The following is a 19231-nucleotide window of genomic DNA, read 5'->3' as shown; positions in this document are numbered from 1 at the left end:
TACTGTCAGGGCTTTGGCAGTTAAGGACAGTTGGCTTACAGGTTATGGCAATCACTCGACTACGGTTCTGGTTTGTGGCTCTTCACTCAAAGGACGATGCGAGGTGTGTCATGTATCCTAGCACTGGATGGATTAATCTGAGTGATTTGGAAAAGAAGTATGCACAGCGTGTGTGAAAAATCTCCGTTCCTCACCTTTCCTTCTTAGCAACTGTACGTGCATGATCCGTTCTCATTCAGTGTTTTGGCTACAGAGTTTATTAAGTGGCGGTAGTGGGGAGACCAAAACAAAAAGGAAAATTCCTCATTTGACATACGCTGTTGACTGGGGAAACGAGAGTTTTTTTGTGGTGGTTTTTTTCTTCCCCAGTTTTTAACATCCAAGAAAATTTCCCTCTCTGTTTTCTTCATTTGTGTCCAGTGAGGGTATCACCTGTTGAATAGACTCCATTGTTAATCCTACAGTCTTCAGTCCTCATTGAGTCTATTAATTCTTCCTCGGAATCCTCCTCTTCCTCCTCTGGGGCTGACAGGCTGGATGTGGGACCTTTACATATTTTTAAGTGGCGAGTGAGGTGATATTTGGTTAGATAAGCCTTGGTGCATTTTTCACAGACATAGTCCCTCTTTCCTTCATGTGAGTTGAGATGCTTCTTCAGGTGATTTGTCCTCAGAAACAGCTTGTCACACTTGGGGCACTTGATCTGCCGTTCTCTGCAAGACAAAAAAAAATGTTAGCTTGCTTCTGCAGCAAGGCAGCTGATGCTGTATTAAACAGTGGGGAGGTTGCCAGCATTACTGCAGCACTGAAGTGTAAACGCTGTTGAGTTTTCTCTCAAAAAGCAGCATGTTCACAAAGCCCTTCTTCTCTGCTCCCCCACCACTGGCAAATGTCAAGCTTTTCGGGTTAACTCCTCGCTGGCGACCAATGTTTATCTTTTCTGATGGTAAGTTTAAAAAGAATTCTACAGGGTTTTTGTTTGTTTGTCTTTTGAAGTAAGACCAAACCCTGGTTCGACTCCATGTTTTGGCAAGGACAGAGGTGTTGCCATGGTGGAAGGGTTAGTCTCCCCACTTCCCATCCTGCACAAACAGGAAGAAAAAAAAAAAAACACAACAAAAAAGAACAAAGCTGCTGAGTGTTACAGCCAACCTCAGCTGTAACTGCTAAGTGGAGGATTACCAGACCGCAGCAGTCAAATTCTGCAGATGACTGTGCAAAACGCTTCCCACCAGTAGTGCTCCCAGCTCTGGCTGTAAGATCAAGCAGCAAAGCAAGTCCCTTCCTCCCTCCCTCCCTGGTGCTAGCTGCACTGTGCTGTCTCCTAGGCAGCAGGAAAGCAGCAGCAAGCTGATCTGAAGTGCATACAAGAACCAGATGCCGAAAATGAAACAAGCAGAGGGATTAGGTTTGGGCAAGCAGCCTTTAAGGGAGGAACTTGGACTGGGAGTAACTCCAAACAGGATGGATGAAATTCTCAGAGCCAAGGGCCTGGCAGAGAGCTGAGGGCCTGGGGGAGCTACAGATACATGGGGGAGGAGGATGGAGACCTGCCCTGCCCTGCCCTGCCTGTGGGCATCTCCCCCTACAGAAGGGGCAAAGTGCACGAATGAGGCTTGGGGGGAAGGAACAGGTGGGAGCAGATGCACTCCCCCAGGTGCAGAGTGAGAGACTTCACTAACACCTGGGAATAACAGTATTCAGGACTTCATGATTTTTTCATGTTGTGTTGGGACTCAGAAACAGTTCTCAGCAGAGAACTAAATGTAAATCAACTGACTGACCCCCCTCTTCAAAGTGATGAGCGCTCCAGAATGCTATTTCACAAGACAGGGTGCGTGCCTGGAATTTCCTTTGTCATTGAAGGATTGCAAAAAAAAATGCCAGAACTGTCCAGCCTCAGCAGCAGGCCAAGTAACGAGGCGTTCATCCAGACCGACATCTCTGTTATTTCAGAGGATGAACCTACACTCCCCGGGCCAAACTATTTGCACGCTGCAAATTCTCAGGCCGTTAAGCTTCATTATTTACTGCAGTCCCACACATCCCCGAAGACCACTTACTGCGTGTGAGTAAGTACGTGCTGCTTGAGGTCCTGCCTCCGCATGAAGAGCTTTTCACAGTAATCGCACTTCAGATTCTTCTCCCCCGTGTGGATGACCATGTGCGATTCCAGGTGAGCCTTCTGGGTGAACGATTTGTCGCAGAGGGTACAGCGGTAATTCTTCTGACCTGCGATTACATACGTACACCCACAGATTGACAGTGAGCAAACAAGCCTGTCCGCTTCTGAAACTACGAACGCTTCTGAAACACTGAACCCTTTACATGGTGCACAGCACTGTGCTTTGTCCTTCTAAAAACCCTTGCCTGATTCCTCTTCTCCCCAGGCTTGCAGTCATTCAGCCTTCCCTGTAAGTCAAACTTTCCACTGCTTGTCTGCATCAAACATACCTCCTCGTTTGGGGTCTCAAAACACCACCAAGGTACTAGTAAATATTTCAGCAGAGAGTCACGCAAACATTTAATAGGACTAGGATTATCCAAGATGAATTCTTGAGTAAAAATAATGGTAGAGACCTTTTTAATGGTTACCATCTAAGTACTGTACATTAGGGCATCCCCATCTCTACTAATTCCCCCAGGAACTGTCTCTGATGCCTTACTGGACCCCAAACCCAGATCTTGTCTAGAAAAAAAACAAGCTCTCTTATCTATCTAACACACACATACAAAGCTCACTGGCTCTTTGGTAACCTGCTCTATCCCATTTTTCTACTTATCTGTAATTCCTCCATTATTCTTTGCCAGAAATAGTCCCAAACCCCCACATACCACTGAATCCAGACTAAGTTTGAATACCACTTGAACCCTATCCCAGTGAGCATTGTGGTCACATGTACTCTACATTTGCACTCCAACGGTTCAGTACTGCGCCCGCAGCTTCCTATACTTGACTCGAGTGCACCGAACTCCCAGTTTTACTCCACTTCCAGCTTTGTGGTGTGCCTTCCTTCATTCCCAATTGCTATTTCAACCTTACTGAAAGAACAGAAGAAAAATATCCACATGCCTCTTGCTGGACTGTACTTGCTCTTCACCCTCTCCCCTCTTCTCACCCTGTGTTAAATGCATTTTCTTACCCTCTATCATGTTCTTACACAGCTGAAAAATCTTTCACTGTTTTTTCCTCCTCTTTTTCATTCTCAGATCTTCTGACAATTCTTCCTTTATCTCCAAAGCCCCTAGCGATATCCAAATGCACACAGAAGTCAACAGCATACTCAGACTTTTAAGTTTTGATGAGCGACAGCGCTGAGTTTTATCTACTTCAGTCACCAATTTCAGTCTTGTCCCATTTGCTTAAGATGAAAAACCAAGTAGGAACGAGGGGAGAGGTCTCAGCCCCACAGTTAAGTGTACAACTGTCCCCGTTACAAGCTCGCCAACCCAGTTGGCTGCTGCTCATAAGCAGAAGGGAACCCTTGTTATACCAGAGCTGCCAGCACTGGAGCTGCTGGGAGGGAACAAGGGATTTCTGTCTTCCAAATGAAGCCTGACAGTTCTTCCCAAATGTAATGTACTTCAACTTACCAAACGCTCTTTTAGGCACAGAACTGAACTGTCAGCTAGAACACAGGGCTAACTACTGTCCTACAAGCTTGTCCTATCCCACGCCAACCAGAGCTCTCTTAGATGATGCCCAGCAATTAGCTGGACTCAGCACAGAGATCATTCCCGCAGACGGTCAGGATGCTGCTCTTAGAACAGGGGCAAGAGCTTGGCATTATTGACACGAGCTATACCCTGCCAGCTGGCCCAGGGATCAGAGAACAGGTCCTGCCCCGGTGTTTTTATTAGCACAAGTCCCCAGCCCTCACCTGTGTGTATCTTGAGGTGCGTCCGTAAGTTGCTGGGGTCGCTGAAAGCTTTGCTGCAGAAATCGCACTTGTGCGGCTTCATGCCCATGTGCCCCATGAAGTGGACGTGGAGCTTGGAAGGGGAGATGAAAGCCTGGGGGCACATGGAGCACTTCCACTTCCTTTCCTTGCCGTGGCCTGGCCCGTGGCTGCTGCTGTGGCCCTGGCTGGGGAGGTGGCTGTGAATATGGCTGCTCAAATGGGCCTTGAAGTCTGCGTAGGAAGCACACTCCTTTCCGCAGTGGCAGATGTGCACGTCTGGATGTTCGGGGACACCTTTGGGCACAAAACATCGCTTTTAGTGCGGCACGGCAAGGCCTAACCGAGCGTGAGCATGAGCCATGCTAACACTTTGTGGTAGCAAAGCCAGCTGGAGCCATTTTCACTCCAGCTCCTTTCAGCTCTTTTAGGAGTAATGTAAAAGAAGACTGTGATGTGCACCGCTAGGAACTGACAAGGAACACCAAGCACTCCCAAGTCACAATACCCAGAGATGGCACCAAAAGGCAATTCATGCTGGGTACTCCCTGCAAAGCCAACAAAGACGAGTGCTTCCTTACCGAGCTGGCGTGCGTAGTCCCGACTGTAATAAAAGAGAAGCTCGTGTTCAGGTGGGATGTCCCGGGAGGTGCAAAAGTAAATTTTTCCATCGTGAGGATAAGCTACCAGATTCTGCTCTTCCCGGTTCCTATAGCAATAGAGAGAGTTATGAAAAAAGTGCTCCAGAAATACAGAAAGAGGGAAAAAAAACCAGAGGAGATTCCTATAAATAGATTACAAGAGAACTTCAGTGCTTGCCAGCATGTTATAAAAAAAAAATCACATCTGTCATTTCTGTCTTTCTTTATTTTAAAGGAAAGGAAAGGAAAACTGGACCTTGAGAACCAATCTGCTCCACCAAACAAAACTGGTATCTTACTGAGAAAGTTATTAATAAGCATTGGAGTGGGCTGAGGGAAGAGAGTTTAGCATCGCTTAAGGAACTAAAAAAAATACATATATTTTTCATAATAACCCCCTTAAGCAATAAAGAACACATGAGAGAAGATACCAGGCAGGACTTAAAGCAAAATTATCTTCAAACCTAACTCTTGAACACCATTTCCAAGACGTGATAACTCATCTTCTGAGACTGTACCTTACACATATTTGGTTCCCAGTATATGAAATCTGAAAAAGCATTCAGAGATTAAGGGAGATCAAGAACTGACTTCTTGACTCCTGGATACAGGAGCAATGAAATGAATTGCAGGGGAAACCCATCACAGAGCTATAGAAGAGGTTCAGCCTCCACACTGGCCCACATGTGGAGCAATATGGAAGCCAGTCTGGATAGTTTTCACCGCAGGCTCTAGATAAAGACTGAAAAGGTCGGTTCTCATGAACCCTAAGAGTTTGGAACTTGGCCAAAAGAATCCAGGGACGCTTTCCTAATAAAGGTCAAAACCAAAAAAACAATCAACACTGTCTTCACAGACGTATCCAAAAGGAATGGGACAAAAGGAAGGCAATAACAAGCTAACACACACTAAGCCAATACAAAAAGAACGTCTAAAGCATTAGCACAAGAAAAATAAACTACGCAGACAGGTTTGGGGCCGTTTTACTACAGCATGTCTACTGGTTCCCCTGTTACATTCTCCACAGGGTCCTGTTTCACTGCTCTCCCCTCACTCCAAGACGCCTGGATAACTCCTGCAGGTCCCTTGGTCCCAAGCTCACGAGCTGTCTGGGCAGCCAGCACAGCCTGCTATGAGCCCAGACTCCCAGCTACTCAGCACAGCATAGGTGGCTCTCACCTGGCTTTGCGTACAAACATCATCCAGTTACATTCATTTTCATCCGTTGTAATGATGCAGAACTCCAAGACACCGTTGTGATAGATCTACAAGGAAAAACAGATGCAATCTTAGGATGAAACGCAGCAACAAACTCAGTGAAAGACAGTTTCTTCCTTTAAGAGGATGTGTTTAACTAAAATGTGCCAGGAGGTCACCATTGCTGCTGCCAAGACCACAGCCTTGCTCTTACACCCTACTTTCCCCTTCACACAGACATCTTGACCTCTCTGCAACCCAGGAGACTAGAAAAACTGTTTATCAGCAGCTTTCCCCACTTACCACCTTCAGCTCCCAGCAGAAATGCATCTAGTTCATTTTCTTCCAAGCCAAATCTTCTGAATAATAGTATCTGGGCATACGGTACCTACTTTATTTATGTAGATCGATTTTATTTTCTCAACATGAAATGATGTGAAAAAGAAAGCTCTAAAGCAGCTTCCCTATAACAAATGATTTATCACCAGTGGAAACTCTCTATAAACAATACAAAACAAACAAGTGCTGCCTAGAAATTAATATACAATCTCAGCTGCAACTCCACACAAATACTGGAAACCACACGCAGCCCTTTAAAAGAAAAGGCATTAAAGAGGTTCAGTGTAGGTCAAGACTGACTACCAGCATATATCACATGATATACAGCTCTGCTCTGCTGAGTTTAAGTGTTAAGCAATCAAACTCCATTAGTTTTTGGTTTTGGCAAGGATGATAATGTGAAAGCTGCTGTGTCATTTCACCAGATAAAGTCATGCCTGCAGAGCCCGTAACCGTAACACCACCGACCTTCCAGATGTGACTCGCTGCTTTGTCCGTCCAGTCAGCCACCTCCAGAGAATGGCTCTGCTGCCCGATCAGAGGTCCAAAACAAGTCCTTACAGGAATGGTTTCTCGTGTCCACACACCTATCAGTAGAAGACCAACATCTGCAGAAATCAGTTATTTAAACAACGAAAGATGCTTAACAAAAAGGTGGGAGGTTTATGAGATAACGCTCCAAGGGGATTATCTAGGCATAAGATCATCAAAGCTTCTATTTCACATGTAGAACACACCTAATGCAGAGACAAGAACCACCACCACCACATGACACTATTGGAGCCGCTTTGTTGTAATTACAAATACTCATTTTGTCTGTCAAAAGCAGGTAATTTACTTTTTAGTAAGCTACAAAACTAAGAGCCTAGCCACTTGTACCAATGTTTTCGTGGCGCTTTCTGCAGAAGCAGAAAATACTAGGTTCAGTAACTACATTTTGCCTACCTAATCCCCCGGAATTTCCAGAATTGTTGCTGGGCACTGTTAAGCAGCTTCTGCATTTCTCCCCAGAGGCAGCTGTATTTCTGTCATGGGCAGAGGGATTCCTGCGTGTATATTATTTATTATTAAACATTTATATAGAGAGATCTACATGAACACACTGAATAGCTTTCAGGAATAAACTGGGAACTAGTGGAGCTTGAAAAGAACAAGTGTAATCTACGCTCAACAAGCAGCAACACTAAGCAAGCCGATAATCACATTCTTCTCTAGCCTTCAGGTCCTTAGGGTATTGCACTGTACTCTTCGACTTCCAGGTGACAATGGCGTGTAATACAGTTACAAGGTCCACATCCAATGACAAGGTCACAGTCTACATGCCAAATGTAAATGGGGGGGGGGGGGGGGAAAGAGGCACTCGTGATCAATTCTCCAATGACACCATCCTGAAGACCCACACGGTAGCAAACCAAGCTGATGAACAAGCAAACAGAAATCTCTTCCATTATTTCTAACTGGTATCTTCCCCCAAACTGCAACTGCTGTAGTTTTTTCTTTTCTTATCAAAGCTGTGCCTGGACTGTTTAGCACATGATAAAAATAAACACCATACCTTGCTTGTGCTTGACCTTATCAAGTGTTAGAGTAACACTGCGTGGCAGCACCCCTACCGTCTAGCTGAAGTCTAAACAGTAACTGGAGTACAAGAAGCTCTTGCACAAGAGAAGTCAGGCTGATTACAGAAGAGGGAACCACCTCTGCCTTGCAGTGTTTCTTCCCCACATTAAAAACCCTACAGTCTGGGATTTCAGGTGGGGAGTATATTATAAACTGCTGTGCAGAAACAAACAGTCATCTGATTCTTACCCACTTCGGCTCCCATGAGAGACTGCCGGAGGACCAGCTGCTTCGGGAGAGAAAGCCTGGCTCGGCTCTCTATCGGGGTGTCCGGGACAAAGGTGACGGGCCCGTGATCCGGGCAGTCCGATGGATATGCCTTGTCACACAGCGTGCACCCTGCAGAGAGGGGAAGGGACAGCAGGGATGAAAAAGATGAAACAGTCCCCGTGGTGTGACCAGCTCCCTGCCGGCATGTTCTAGCTCAGCTCCTGCCAAAGGCTGCTTCTACCTGCTTTAACTGATCAGTTTTAGGAGCTTTTTGCTCAGAAGACTGCGAACCCTACTGTTACAGTCAGGTGGGCACCAACACGTCACTGTTCCTATCAAATTCAGATCAACCACGAGGAAAACCTGCCTTCCTGATGACCTCTAGGCTGTCCCTACAGGAGCAGCAATGGGACAGAGCCCACTCTTCATCAAAACTACTGCAAAACCAATGTAGGACAGTAAGGTCTTCATTCTACAGTTTTTTTCTAATTTGAACCCACAATTATTCCCCTACGATATCACAATTTTACCCCCGTGTTTCCATTTAAATTCAGACAATGCAGAAATCAATGCAGCAGCTAAAACCTGACCTCGCTGTTGCTTTTGAAGGGCACACTGCAATAAACTCCTAGAGTACACCTTCATGAGATGCCACTGATTGGAACAAAAATAAGCGTCCAAGAAGAGCCAGTATCACCGCTTTCTCAATCTGTCATTCAGCATACGCAGTGCCAAAAAAATAAAACCACTGAAAGTCCTCAGTCCAATAAATTCAGGAAAAAGCACACCATGAAACGCTCTCACCTCAAAAAACGACCTCATTTTAATTCTCCGTGAATGGAGCAACCAACACCTACTCAGGAAACACTCTCCTGATAAGTCATTCTTCTTCTAAAGAAAGACGCTCAGTTAATTAAGCAGGATCTCCACAAAGACCTTCTTTGGCCCCCTGATGGCCCAACTCCAGTACAAACACCTATCACAGAAGCAGTCTTCAGCAGGCATAAAAAACAGCTCCCTTATTATTTTTTTAAGAGATTTTTGGAGAGAGAGAGATTGGCGTACTGGAACCTGACCCCATACAAAGTGCAGTTCAAACAACTCTACAATTACAGGCAGGAAGGTACTCACTAAATTAGCAGGTAGAGCTTATATAAGAATTGCTTCATGTGTGCAAGTGACATGTACGAGTACAGCAGCCACAACAACCAGACCCAAGTAATGAGGAACACTACGTGTAGTAGCTGTTTCTAAGCCTTGCCTACCACACACCACCAGGGAGCTGTGGAGTAGCCCCAGGAAGAGGCAAAAAGTAAGAAATGCAAGTTCTAGGCACGTGACACTTCCACTTGGAAAGGTTTAGGGATTTTTAAGATTTTTATTTTTACCTTTTTAAGAACTTGGAGAGAGAAAAACAAAAACAAAAACAAAAACAGAACAAAACAAAATTCTACAGCATATGAATTTCTGCTTCTGTCCTTGCCAAATAATGCATAAAAATCACAGTGATTACTGCTCTGATTCAGAGAGCCATAACTGTAAGCAAAGATGACCAAAAAGTGTCCGTTGTTTCACAAACATTTAGGTCTGCATCAAAGGCGCACTTTTTTCTTCCTATGTCGGAACATGGTAAAAAAGCTTTCTGAAAAAGGCCCTGATTTCTGCCTTGTCAGTGAAGAGCCAGCAAGAGGCTCTGAAACAACTAACAAAAAGTTAAAATGTAAACCTTCCCAAGGCAAAGATTATTTTGCGAATCACATGAAAGCACCGGGCATGCAGCAGCCATTGTAATGTCCTACTGGTGGGGAACATCAGCTGGGAAACAGCATAGGACCATTTCAAGTACTGTGATAAGAAGATGACATGCCACATCTCACTGGGGTGAATGAGAGAGATTTCATCACTAGCATGCTGCGTATTGTAGTATTTTGATCATTATGTGTTCAACAGGCAACAGATGTTAGTAACAACTCCTGAGTGCATCACCTGTAAAACCTTTCCTCTAAGAGCTGTGATTTTACCATAGTCTACAGCCACCTGATTTTAAGTTCTATCTTATCACACAGAATAAAAGTTTTAATTCAAGTGTCTCGACTGGGAGGACAATGCAGTAAACTGCACCTCTCCCATTGCTAGCCAGGCACTATTTCTTTCAATCTCTTAAAACTGTTCAGCAGGCAAAGCTGGTCATAAGACAAGCAGCTGTAGGGCCAGTTCGCGTGCAGGAGCAGCGGTCAGCAATGCTGCCACGACTGACACAACTGCACATAAAAGCTGGCCTTATGCTTCGGCGGCAGGAAGCCGGACAAGCTGCGGGTGGAAGTTCAAATCTCCATCCCTGTGAAGGAGAACTTCACGGTTCTCAAACACCCCTCCTTCAACTACAACAGGATTGAGAGAATACAATGTCCAGTGCTCCTCTTTTCCTAGGAGATCAACTAACCTGTGTACTGAAGTCCTTTGATGAGAATAATTAGAAATATTAAAAACTTCCCTCCCTCTCTGCACTTTTTTTCCAGTAGGTCCTGTTGAGAACAACGTTTTCATGGTGATTGTTCATGGTTTAATAAAACTTTTACAAAGTCATGCAACATTAAACTCAACAGCTATGCCCACCTGATGAAATGTACAGCTTGTGTTTGTCTTTCTCTTTAAACACAGCCAGAAGAGTCATTTGTGATTGGACTTTAAAAAACAAGAGTCTCATTGCAAAGGGCAGTACCAGCATATCCACCAAAGGCATGAGGCTCAGAAAGAGCTAAGCTTCCAACCGGAAGGCAGCATGGGAGAGGGATACAAAGAGAACAATGCGAAAACATCCTATTATGTCTACGAGTTGGAGGTTAATCGGCCACTGCAGATGTTCCCATTTTTTCTGGACTTGTTAAACAGCAAGGTTTCTTTCACCAAAAATCTGTAAGACTGGCAGCAAGAGTCCTGCCACCCCTCCAGACAACGGCAACGTGACAAGCCCAACCCAAAGAAAGCAGCGAATGCACACTCACATATGGTGAACAAGGTTGCCATGTTCTCCTTGTTTGAGTTGGAGTCTTCCATCTGCAGAGAGGACGGTACGAAAGCCAGATTGTCTGCAGACACATCCACGTGACTTGGCCCCATGGCTACTTCCTGATTTATGGAAGACACCGCCACCGGCTCAAGGCTGAGGCCCACTTCGTGCAAGGCTACCGAGTCCAGGGAAGCTAGGTTGTGTGAGGTAGAGAGCGCCACGCTCACAGAGTTGGTGCTCATGGCCACAGTATGAATGGAGTCATTTAGTGTGCTGTCCGATATCCCCGTCACCCGCCCGGCGATGTGGTCGGGCTCCATGACGACGGGGAGGTCCAAAGTGCTACTGTGAATGGGGATGACGCCGCCGTGCCCCACCGCGTCCGACGCCAGGTTACTTCCCACCGCGTCTACGGTTAGAGGTTCGTGGCTCCGGGAGCCGTTGGGGATCTGCGAATGATCCCCTGCTACATCGTCCATCGTAAGCTCCTCCGTCATCCCGTCCGTGGAGATGGGGCTGGTTACCCTCGACACGCTCTCCATGGTGATTGTGGTATCCAGCGCTACCTCGTGGCTCTCACCAGGATGCAGGTTTTGAGCACCGTGCGCGCTGACCGAGCGGGAGTCCATGGACACGATCCCTGGCTCCAGCCCCACGGCTCCACTGGGCTGGTAGGGGTCTAGGGCTGAGGGGTTGCTGGGGACCGACAACGCTGAATTGCTGTCAACGTTTATAGTGTTGGGATGAATGTACTGAGGCGGAGGTCTGTCAGCCAAGTAAGATAAGATACCTGATAGGACGAGAGGGGAGAAGAGAAGAGGGTGAAATGGCATAGGTTTTCAAATCTTACACAAAAATACCCCATCGCTGCAGAGTAGTACATTCAGACCTAAATTCCTGAAGACACGCTCCTTATATTATGGCCAATTAAAACCCGCTGACTCTAAAACCTTACTCACAAACATATGGCAAGCCGGCACTCTTGCCAGACTACCTTTTGACAACAAAAACAGAGCTTCCACCCAACAGAACAAGTCTCTAGTTATGTGTCTCCGTCTCTCTGTCAAAGAGCCAAGTTTCTGGCAGCATTTAAGCTAGGCTCTGAACCAGAAAGGGGTTCTTCACATTTTGGGCATTACTTTTCTTTCTTGAGAACCAGCTCAGAAAGGACAACGGAGGGTTTCTAGTAGTACCTAACATTTGATAAACCCTGTTTCATCTTTGCTAGAAACAGTTGTCCACGATACATCCTTTTTTGCTTAGGTATTTAAGTTTTAACAATGACGACTTCCTTCCTCTGAGACTAAATGACACATCTGCCCATCTCAGAGCTCATCAGCTGCAATTCTGAAGGACCATGATAAGGTCTCTCAAAGGTATCCTGAGTCATCTGCTCTCTTTCCTTAGATGAAAAGCATGCTTTTTCTCCTCAAAACAATAGCTTGGTTAAATATAAATTAGAAACCTTAACATCTTTTCTGGTAGTTCTGGAAAGCTCCTCAACATCAAACAACCTCGGAACTTAAGATAAAAAGAAACTCTAACATACATTTACATAGTACCAACTTCTCCTAGTAGACAAAGCTGAAAAATCTTTGGAGGAAATTCATCAGCACAGTCAAGTAAACACTACTTCCAGTGGAGACAGAGAGATTTTACAGATTCTGCAAGACCTGAGTCAGCATGTTTCTTTTTGGCCTTGAACCCTATGAGCCATTTGTTTCTGTAAAAATTTTCCATTCAAACATGTCTGTTACTATAAGCATGCAAGTATGGTTACTCTTTCTGCAACACAACCCCATGAAAACGGCTAAGCCAAGAAGTTAGTAATAAATGGATGATTTAATTTAATCAGCTGCATCAGACATTTCTGTAAGCAGTGGTGCCCTGTCGCTTGAACAAGAGAATTTTGAAGGCAGCAAGATGACTGACAGAAGAGCCTTAAGAAATATCTGACCAAGCATCAAGTGGACTATTAAAAAAACAAACAAACAAACAACAAATTTCTGCACACATTATTCCAGCTCAGAAGAATTGCAAATACCTTTGGCCCTCAGATGCACTGTCTCCTCCTCCACTCTTTGCCCACAAAATGGGCAGGCATGCAATGCAGTAGGAAAGGTTACTGCTAAGCAGTTGGCAAGCCCAGCCACTAGCTGTCAGGCAGCTGGACGAGAACCGGGCTGCTGTATTTCATTTCCTCATCCAGGCTGAACCAACAACACTCACAGGGTGACCTTGGAGTTTATCTAACCCCTTCCACCCTGTCAATCTTAGCTACAAAATGAAACAAGGTCTACGTTTAAAGCTGGAATATCTCTGTCTTCATATACTAACATGTAAAATGCTCCATTTATACTCCAATATGCCTGCTATAGGGGAATCAAGATAGAAATCAGTATGTTAGGCCTGTGGAAACCAACCTTGAACAAAAATGAAGAAAAACTATGCCATGGACTATAGGGGTGGGAAAGAGCACAAACTCCTCAACCAACGACTTGTTCAATTTGAGCTCTGAACTACCGTAACCACTACACGTACATCAAGTGCTCCTTCAGACTACAGGAGAACAACAACAAAACCAACAACAAAACAGCAGCAGTTTTCAAACTACAACAAGCCATCTGAGATCAAAACCAGTCATGCCTTGTTTTCTGGTTTACCTTAAAAGAAAGCAGCAGGAGGAGTAATAAAAGGTTCAGTTTAAATAGCAATTGCCCTGCAATTCTCTCCACATACAAATACACACGTATAGCAACAGAGATCTCAAAACGAAGGTGTGTCAATGACACACCAGACTCCAAGAAAACTCAAGAGAATTTACAGCTCTGCTAAATATTCAGGCTTGGCTGCTTCAGGACAGAAACCAGATGGCTCTTTAAAACAGTTTCCTTCTCTGTTCCCACCCATCAGCACAGACCACTTACCAGGTAGAATGTGTCTGAAATAGCTGCTCTCCAGGTGAGGGTATGGTGGTGGAGGTAGGGTGTAGTTTCTCTCTGGTATACCACACATCACTCCTCGATCCCCAATACCCATTGGGAGCATCAGAGACAGAGCAGAGGGCAAGGAACTCAAGGAGGGGCCCAAGTTTGGAATCGCAACAGGCAAGCCTGGAAAAGAAAATGCTAATTTAAATTCCGTGGAACTACTTGAGCTTATAAACAACCACGCTCACAAAGAGGTTACCAATTCCTCAGGAGCCCACTATGGAAGTACAACATGGAACTGTCAGGGTAAGGCAACAAGTTTCAAGGAACAGATCAGTTATCACAACACTGAGAGGTATGCCTGAATGTGGCTAGATCTTTTGAATACATTACGCAGGGTCTGCTTCTACTTCCCAATTGTGATTAACTTCTGTCTGTGTCCCCTGAAAGAACACCTAGGAAAACAGTTTTGCTTTACAGGTGAAAGACCATCAGTTTTACCTGAGTGAAGATAGACAAAGATGGAGACGGATTTGCAGTGACAGGCTGTATTTCAAAGGACTCTGCTATCACCCACCCACCCAGCGCAAAACACCCCACAAAAGGAGACTCACACTAAGGCATAAGCCCAGTAAGTACACATCCCTTTTGTCTTCCCACGTAAGGGATGGTTTATGGTCTGTCCTTCCCCATTTCTACATCACCTAATTACCTGCTGAAGACATGACTTTAGCTACGCAGCTATAAGCTCTCACATGACAGTAAAACACACAGCATCAGCTGCAACACCCTTCGTGGAGCTCTGCCCTTACCTGGTGCTGGTATGGCGTTGTGAGTGGGTGATGCTGCCAGTCCCAAGTGGCTCCCCGAGACGGGCAGGGCATTGCTCACAGAGGACGAGGTCAGCTGGTCCATCCCTACAGGACTCAGGTTCATTTCATTCATTCTGGAGGGCAGGGAACAGAGAAGGGAGGTCAAAAAAAAGAGAGAAACAGAAGCAAGAGCACTCCTGTTTCCTGACTGCACTGTGGTGAAGGAGGGTTGAGCAAACAAACTCAAACTCAGATCGACATGTAAAAACTCTGCCTTAGAAAGATAAGCATAAAGCACGCCAACCACTCGGGCTGTGACCACACCATGATCAATGCATACTTATCATACCTGAGAGCAATGACCAAGATTAAAAAGGACGGTTCTGAAAGACAAATCTGACCAGAGCTTTTCCTTCTACATACAGACAGCAAAGTCTCATTCCTTCCAGTCAAAGCCCCTGTGATTAAGTACTATGAACGCTGGTCAGTTTGCAAGCTGAATGTCACAATTACTTGGACAATGGTGTCCCGTTTGTACTGCACGACTTCCGGGCTCCACATTCAAGTCCAAAGACTAAAACACGGGGACAGGAGGGGGGGAAAGATCCCTTGAAATTGGTAAGGGACGCAAAACCCCTAATTCGCCATCATCCCAGACCAGGCCCGCAGTGACAGGCGTCACCTCCTGCAGACGAGCCGTTTTAAGGAGTTTTGACAGGCTGTCTCAGCCCGCTCCTCAAACGCGTTTATAGTGAACACCGGCGCCGTGGGCGCAGGGCACGCGAGCAGCAGCGGCAGAGCTGCGGAAGCTGCAGGCGCTGCCCCGCACCGCTCCACGGGGACGGCGACGCCAAGGAGCCGCGCTCAGCCCCTGCCCCCGGGCGACTCCCCACGGCGACGCCGCCCCAGCACCGCCACCGCCGGCCCGAAGCGCCGCCGGGAGGGCCCCTCGCTGCCGCCCCGGGGAGAGGCACGGCCGAGCCCCGCGCCGCCGGGGGCTGTCCCCGCTCCGCACCCCCTCGGCTCCGAGCCCCGGCGGGACGCGAGGCCGCTCACCTGCGCTGCGTGGGGCCCGGCGCCGGGCCGGGGCCTCTCCCGGCGGCGGAGCGGCCGCGGCCGCAGCCGCATCAGGGCCCGCAGCCCCGGCCCGCCGCCGCCGCCGCCCCTCGGGCAGGCGCCTGCCCCCGCCGCGCCGCCCGGCCCCGGCCCCGGCCCCGGCCCCGGCCCCGGCCCGGCCGCAAGCGCCGCCACCGCCGCCTCATGGGCGGGGCCCCGAGCGGCGCGGGCCCGGCCGCGGTCGGAGGAGGAGGAGGAGGAGGAAGGAGGAGGAGGAGGAGGAGATGGCGGCAGGAGGGGGCTGGAGCCGCTTCCGCCGCCGGGCGCCACATCCAGGAAGCGGCGGCGCCGCGGGGCTCGGCCCCGTGCCCGCGGCCCCTCAGCGCGCTGCCTTCCGCGGCCCCGCCGGCCCGGCCTCGCGTCCCGAGGCTTTGGGATGTCCCCGTTATCCCCCACGGCGCTCCCGGCCCTCTCGCCGCGCTCCCAGCGCTGCTGCCGTGAGGGGGCCGCGTCTTGTGGCCTCTGGTACCATCTGCACAACTTCCCGAGCTACCTCCTGGAGAGCTGCTGTGCCTCCGGCCTCTCGGATTTATGGGCCAATGCTGCACCATTCTGCCAAAGGCTGGGTAGCAATGGTATCTCTCGATGTGTACCAGTAATACTGCACCTCACGGTCACCTGGGGCACATGGACATTTGTCACACTTGCTCAAATTGGTGCACGAGCTGCTTAAGTACAGGGGTGAGCAGCTGTTCTCCCAAAACACCATAATATGCTTTGCAATTTGGTCGTGCCTGACTCCTAAGTGATGCCCCGTGATACAGGCCTTGATAGGATGTCTGCACAGGGGGAAGCTTAAGGCATTTTTCTGCCTGCTGCCTCGTGCCCTAAAAAAAACTAACTGTATGATCTGGAAACATGATTTCAGTTCAGTACAAAGCAATCAGTCCTTTAAGGGGTGGAAACAGCCTCTCGTTTGGCTTCAGCTGTCTGAAAATTAGACACCTCCACGCTCTCTCTGCAGGTGAAGGAAATAGCCTGCCATACAGAGTGCTTCATCCCATCCCGAGGTCAGCGGCTAAGATGTGTGAGATGGATCCCCCGTGGAGCTGCCTCCCTGTGTCTGTGGCCTGTAACTGGGACCTATGTGATTAGTTTAGACCAGACACCTAACTTCTAGAGGACGGCATTTAGGTGGAGTAAATCCAGGCCTCTGTCATCCGTGGCCAAAAGAATGACATCTTTTAGAGCACCACATATGTGAGTCTCTCATGTTCTCCACTAAGCCAAATAATACTCTAACCATGACCAAGTGTTTCTGAGTCAGCCAAAAAACAGTCTCACCAAGTCAGAAGGAAAGCCTCAGGTTTTGACGGACTGCAAAGCTTGTGATGGGGGTTTAACTGTAATTATTTTTTTGAGTGTAGTGCCACACGTTCATATAGTTGCTGTTAATACTTTGCATCTTTCTTAGAAGCTCTGGTGAACAACTACAAGCCCCGAAGTCTCTTCCATCACATTAATCCTCTAATACGTAGAAGATGACCGGAGACATTGCATTTTCCTTTGTCATCCTTATGACTTCGCAGTTGTTTTCAATACATCTCAATTCCGTCCTGAAACACCAGGTTAGCCCAAGCCCTGAGCTTGTCTTGATGCCAATTATGACAGTGCAGTCCTACCAGAGAACTGGCCTGGCGCTGAAATCCTCACATTATTTCAACTACCTGAGCTGACAGTAATACTTTGTACCTAGGAGACAGGTTGGGTGTAGTCATAGGCAGACAAAAGTATTTTCTCTGACTGGCAAGCACGACTTCTTCAAGATTTCAGCTTTTCTTGTAGCCACTTTCCTCCCTTGAACAAGTGATAGTTTAACTGCTGGCATAAAGCACCTGTATCAAAGGAAGCCAGTGGTACTATGAAGTGTCACTGAATGAGAAATTAATCTGTGTCTGCAGAGACATATTCTGCATGCCCAAGGTATTGTGATAAAACACATTTCAGAAACGTTTCTTCTGAAAGGGAAGATATTTTTTATATATGAAACACGTGTTATATGTGAAGTGTTTTGATAAGACAACTGAAAGCTTAGTCCCCTGAAAGCTTAGTTTATTGACTTGCTGTGTGGTACTTGCTGCGTGAGAACAAATTACAGAGCTATTTTTCAAGTTGTATTAATATCCTGGAGACATCCTGAAAAATAAGGGGGGCTCTCGGAGTCACAGGGAAAATGATGCAGTTAGCATGAGTTAGTACTTCTCTGCAGCGTGAGCAGAAGTCCTGCAGGACCATGCCCACGTGTCACAGATATCGGTTCTCTCCTGCTGTTGTTCACCTGCCTGGGGTTCTTTCCCCAGGGCGAGCAGAGTTACACTGGGTGAAGACTGTGCAAACAACTGTGGTTGAGGCCAGCCATTTAATATCAAATACCCAGATTTCCTTCCACTTTTTATGGGCTTGTTGACGCTTTGCATGCCCACCCATATTTTGGTGACAGTCACGGTATGCAGCCTCTGTAGGGTAGATGCAGCACTCGCTTCTAGCTGTAGAGCTGGAGAGAGATGGCCCACACTGCTAAAACTATTAGCAATGCACAAATTCATTCTTATATTCCTCAATCTCAATCTAAATTGCAGTTATTAATAGTATTTCTGTGATATGCAGTTAACACAAGAAACTGTTAATTTCAGTTTTATATCTGTTAATAAACTGTAACAGCCCAGACAATCTACAATATATATAATAAGTACTAGAATTCAGTATAATTACTTAACAGTAAAATATAATAAATGCATAATGTTGTGAGGGTTGTGGTTTTTTTTTTAACTCCTGATGTGTTTTCTTCTTCCTCCTCCTCAGTAATAGGTTCACAGATAAAATAGTTGAGACCTCATCCGTCGGGAAGTAGGTGAACTTGCATGTGTTCAGCTGATGCTTGTGTTTCTACTACAATATTTCCAATGATGACTTTCATTTCAGACACCGAGGGACATGGTGTCAAGGAGAATCTGTTGCTTTGAGTAATTCAAAGTAATTCAAAGCAGTCACTCTGTAACACAAAAATGTCAGTAGTATTATTCATGATTCTTGTGGGAGCGTGAACAAGTTGAGGGTTCCTTTGTACAAAGATTATGTTCTTGTAGATACTGTGCTAGGATATATGCAATTAAAACCACAACTAAGTTATATCTGGAAGGAAGACGCCTCGATGCTTTATTTTTATGTATGTGGGAAATATTTTCTCTTAGTTTTGACTGGATAATTAAGTTCATATAGTGAAGTAGAAAGAAGCAGAGAAAGAAGGAAACCTAGTCGAATGCCACAGGCAACAGAGTATGTAAGGAATGTCCCTGTGTCCCCATTTAAACTTTGTATTGAAAAAAAAAGGCTAAACATGTGATACAAGTGGAAACAGCACAGCTTCCAGAACCTCAGAGCCTGAATATCCCCTTGCAACAGCTCTGAAGCAGGACTTTTCTGCAATCGTAGAGCAGTGAATAACACCTGGCTTCTA

At 46.6% G+C, this 19231-nt stretch overlaps 1 protein-coding gene across 1 annotated transcript; it reads right to left on the bottom strand.

Moving 5' to 3' along the window:
- Positions 1-241: 241 nt before the first annotated feature.
- PRDM4 (PR/SET domain 4) lies at positions 242-15851 on the bottom strand. The gene is made up of 11 exons (XM_080557457.1): positions 15715-15851; positions 14659-14792; positions 13844-14029; positions 10912-11706; positions 7886-8035; positions 6545-6663; positions 5720-5805; positions 4481-4608; positions 3882-4196; positions 2064-2232; positions 242-713 (listed from the first exon to the last, which is right to left on the bottom strand). Exons 2-11 carry the CDS (start codon positions 14789-14791, stop codon positions 407-409), a joined length of 2388 nt encoding a protein of 795 aa, XP_080413583.1. The 5' UTR covers position 14792; positions 15715-15851; the 3' UTR covers positions 242-406.
- Positions 15852-19231: the final 3380 nt, after the last annotated feature.

This window comes from Anser brachyrhynchus, assembly GCF_964034855.1.
Source record: "Anser brachyrhynchus genome assembly, chromosome: 1".
NCBI classification, from domain to species: domain Eukaryota; kingdom Metazoa; phylum Chordata; class Aves; order Anseriformes; family Anatidae; genus Anser; species Anser brachyrhynchus.
Note: the sequence above shows the minus strand (reverse complement) of the source record. Positions and strands in the feature narration are given on the sequence as shown.

What these genes read in the sequence shown, in the direction of transcription:
- PRDM4 (XM_080557457.1), bottom strand. Translation starts at nt 14,791, where the DNA reads ATGAATGAAATGAACCTGAGTCCTGTAGGGATGGACCAGCTGACCTCG. An exon ending in ATGTTTGTACGCAAAGCCAG is followed by an intron (nt 4,609 to 5,719) that starts GTGAGAGCCACC and finishes CTATTGCTATAG; the next exon opens with GAACCGGGAAGAGCAGAATC. An exon ending in CACGTACTTACTCACACGCA is followed by an intron (nt 714 to 2,063) that starts GTAAGTGGTCTT and finishes TTTGTCTTGCAG; the next exon opens with AGAACGGCAGATCAAGTGCC.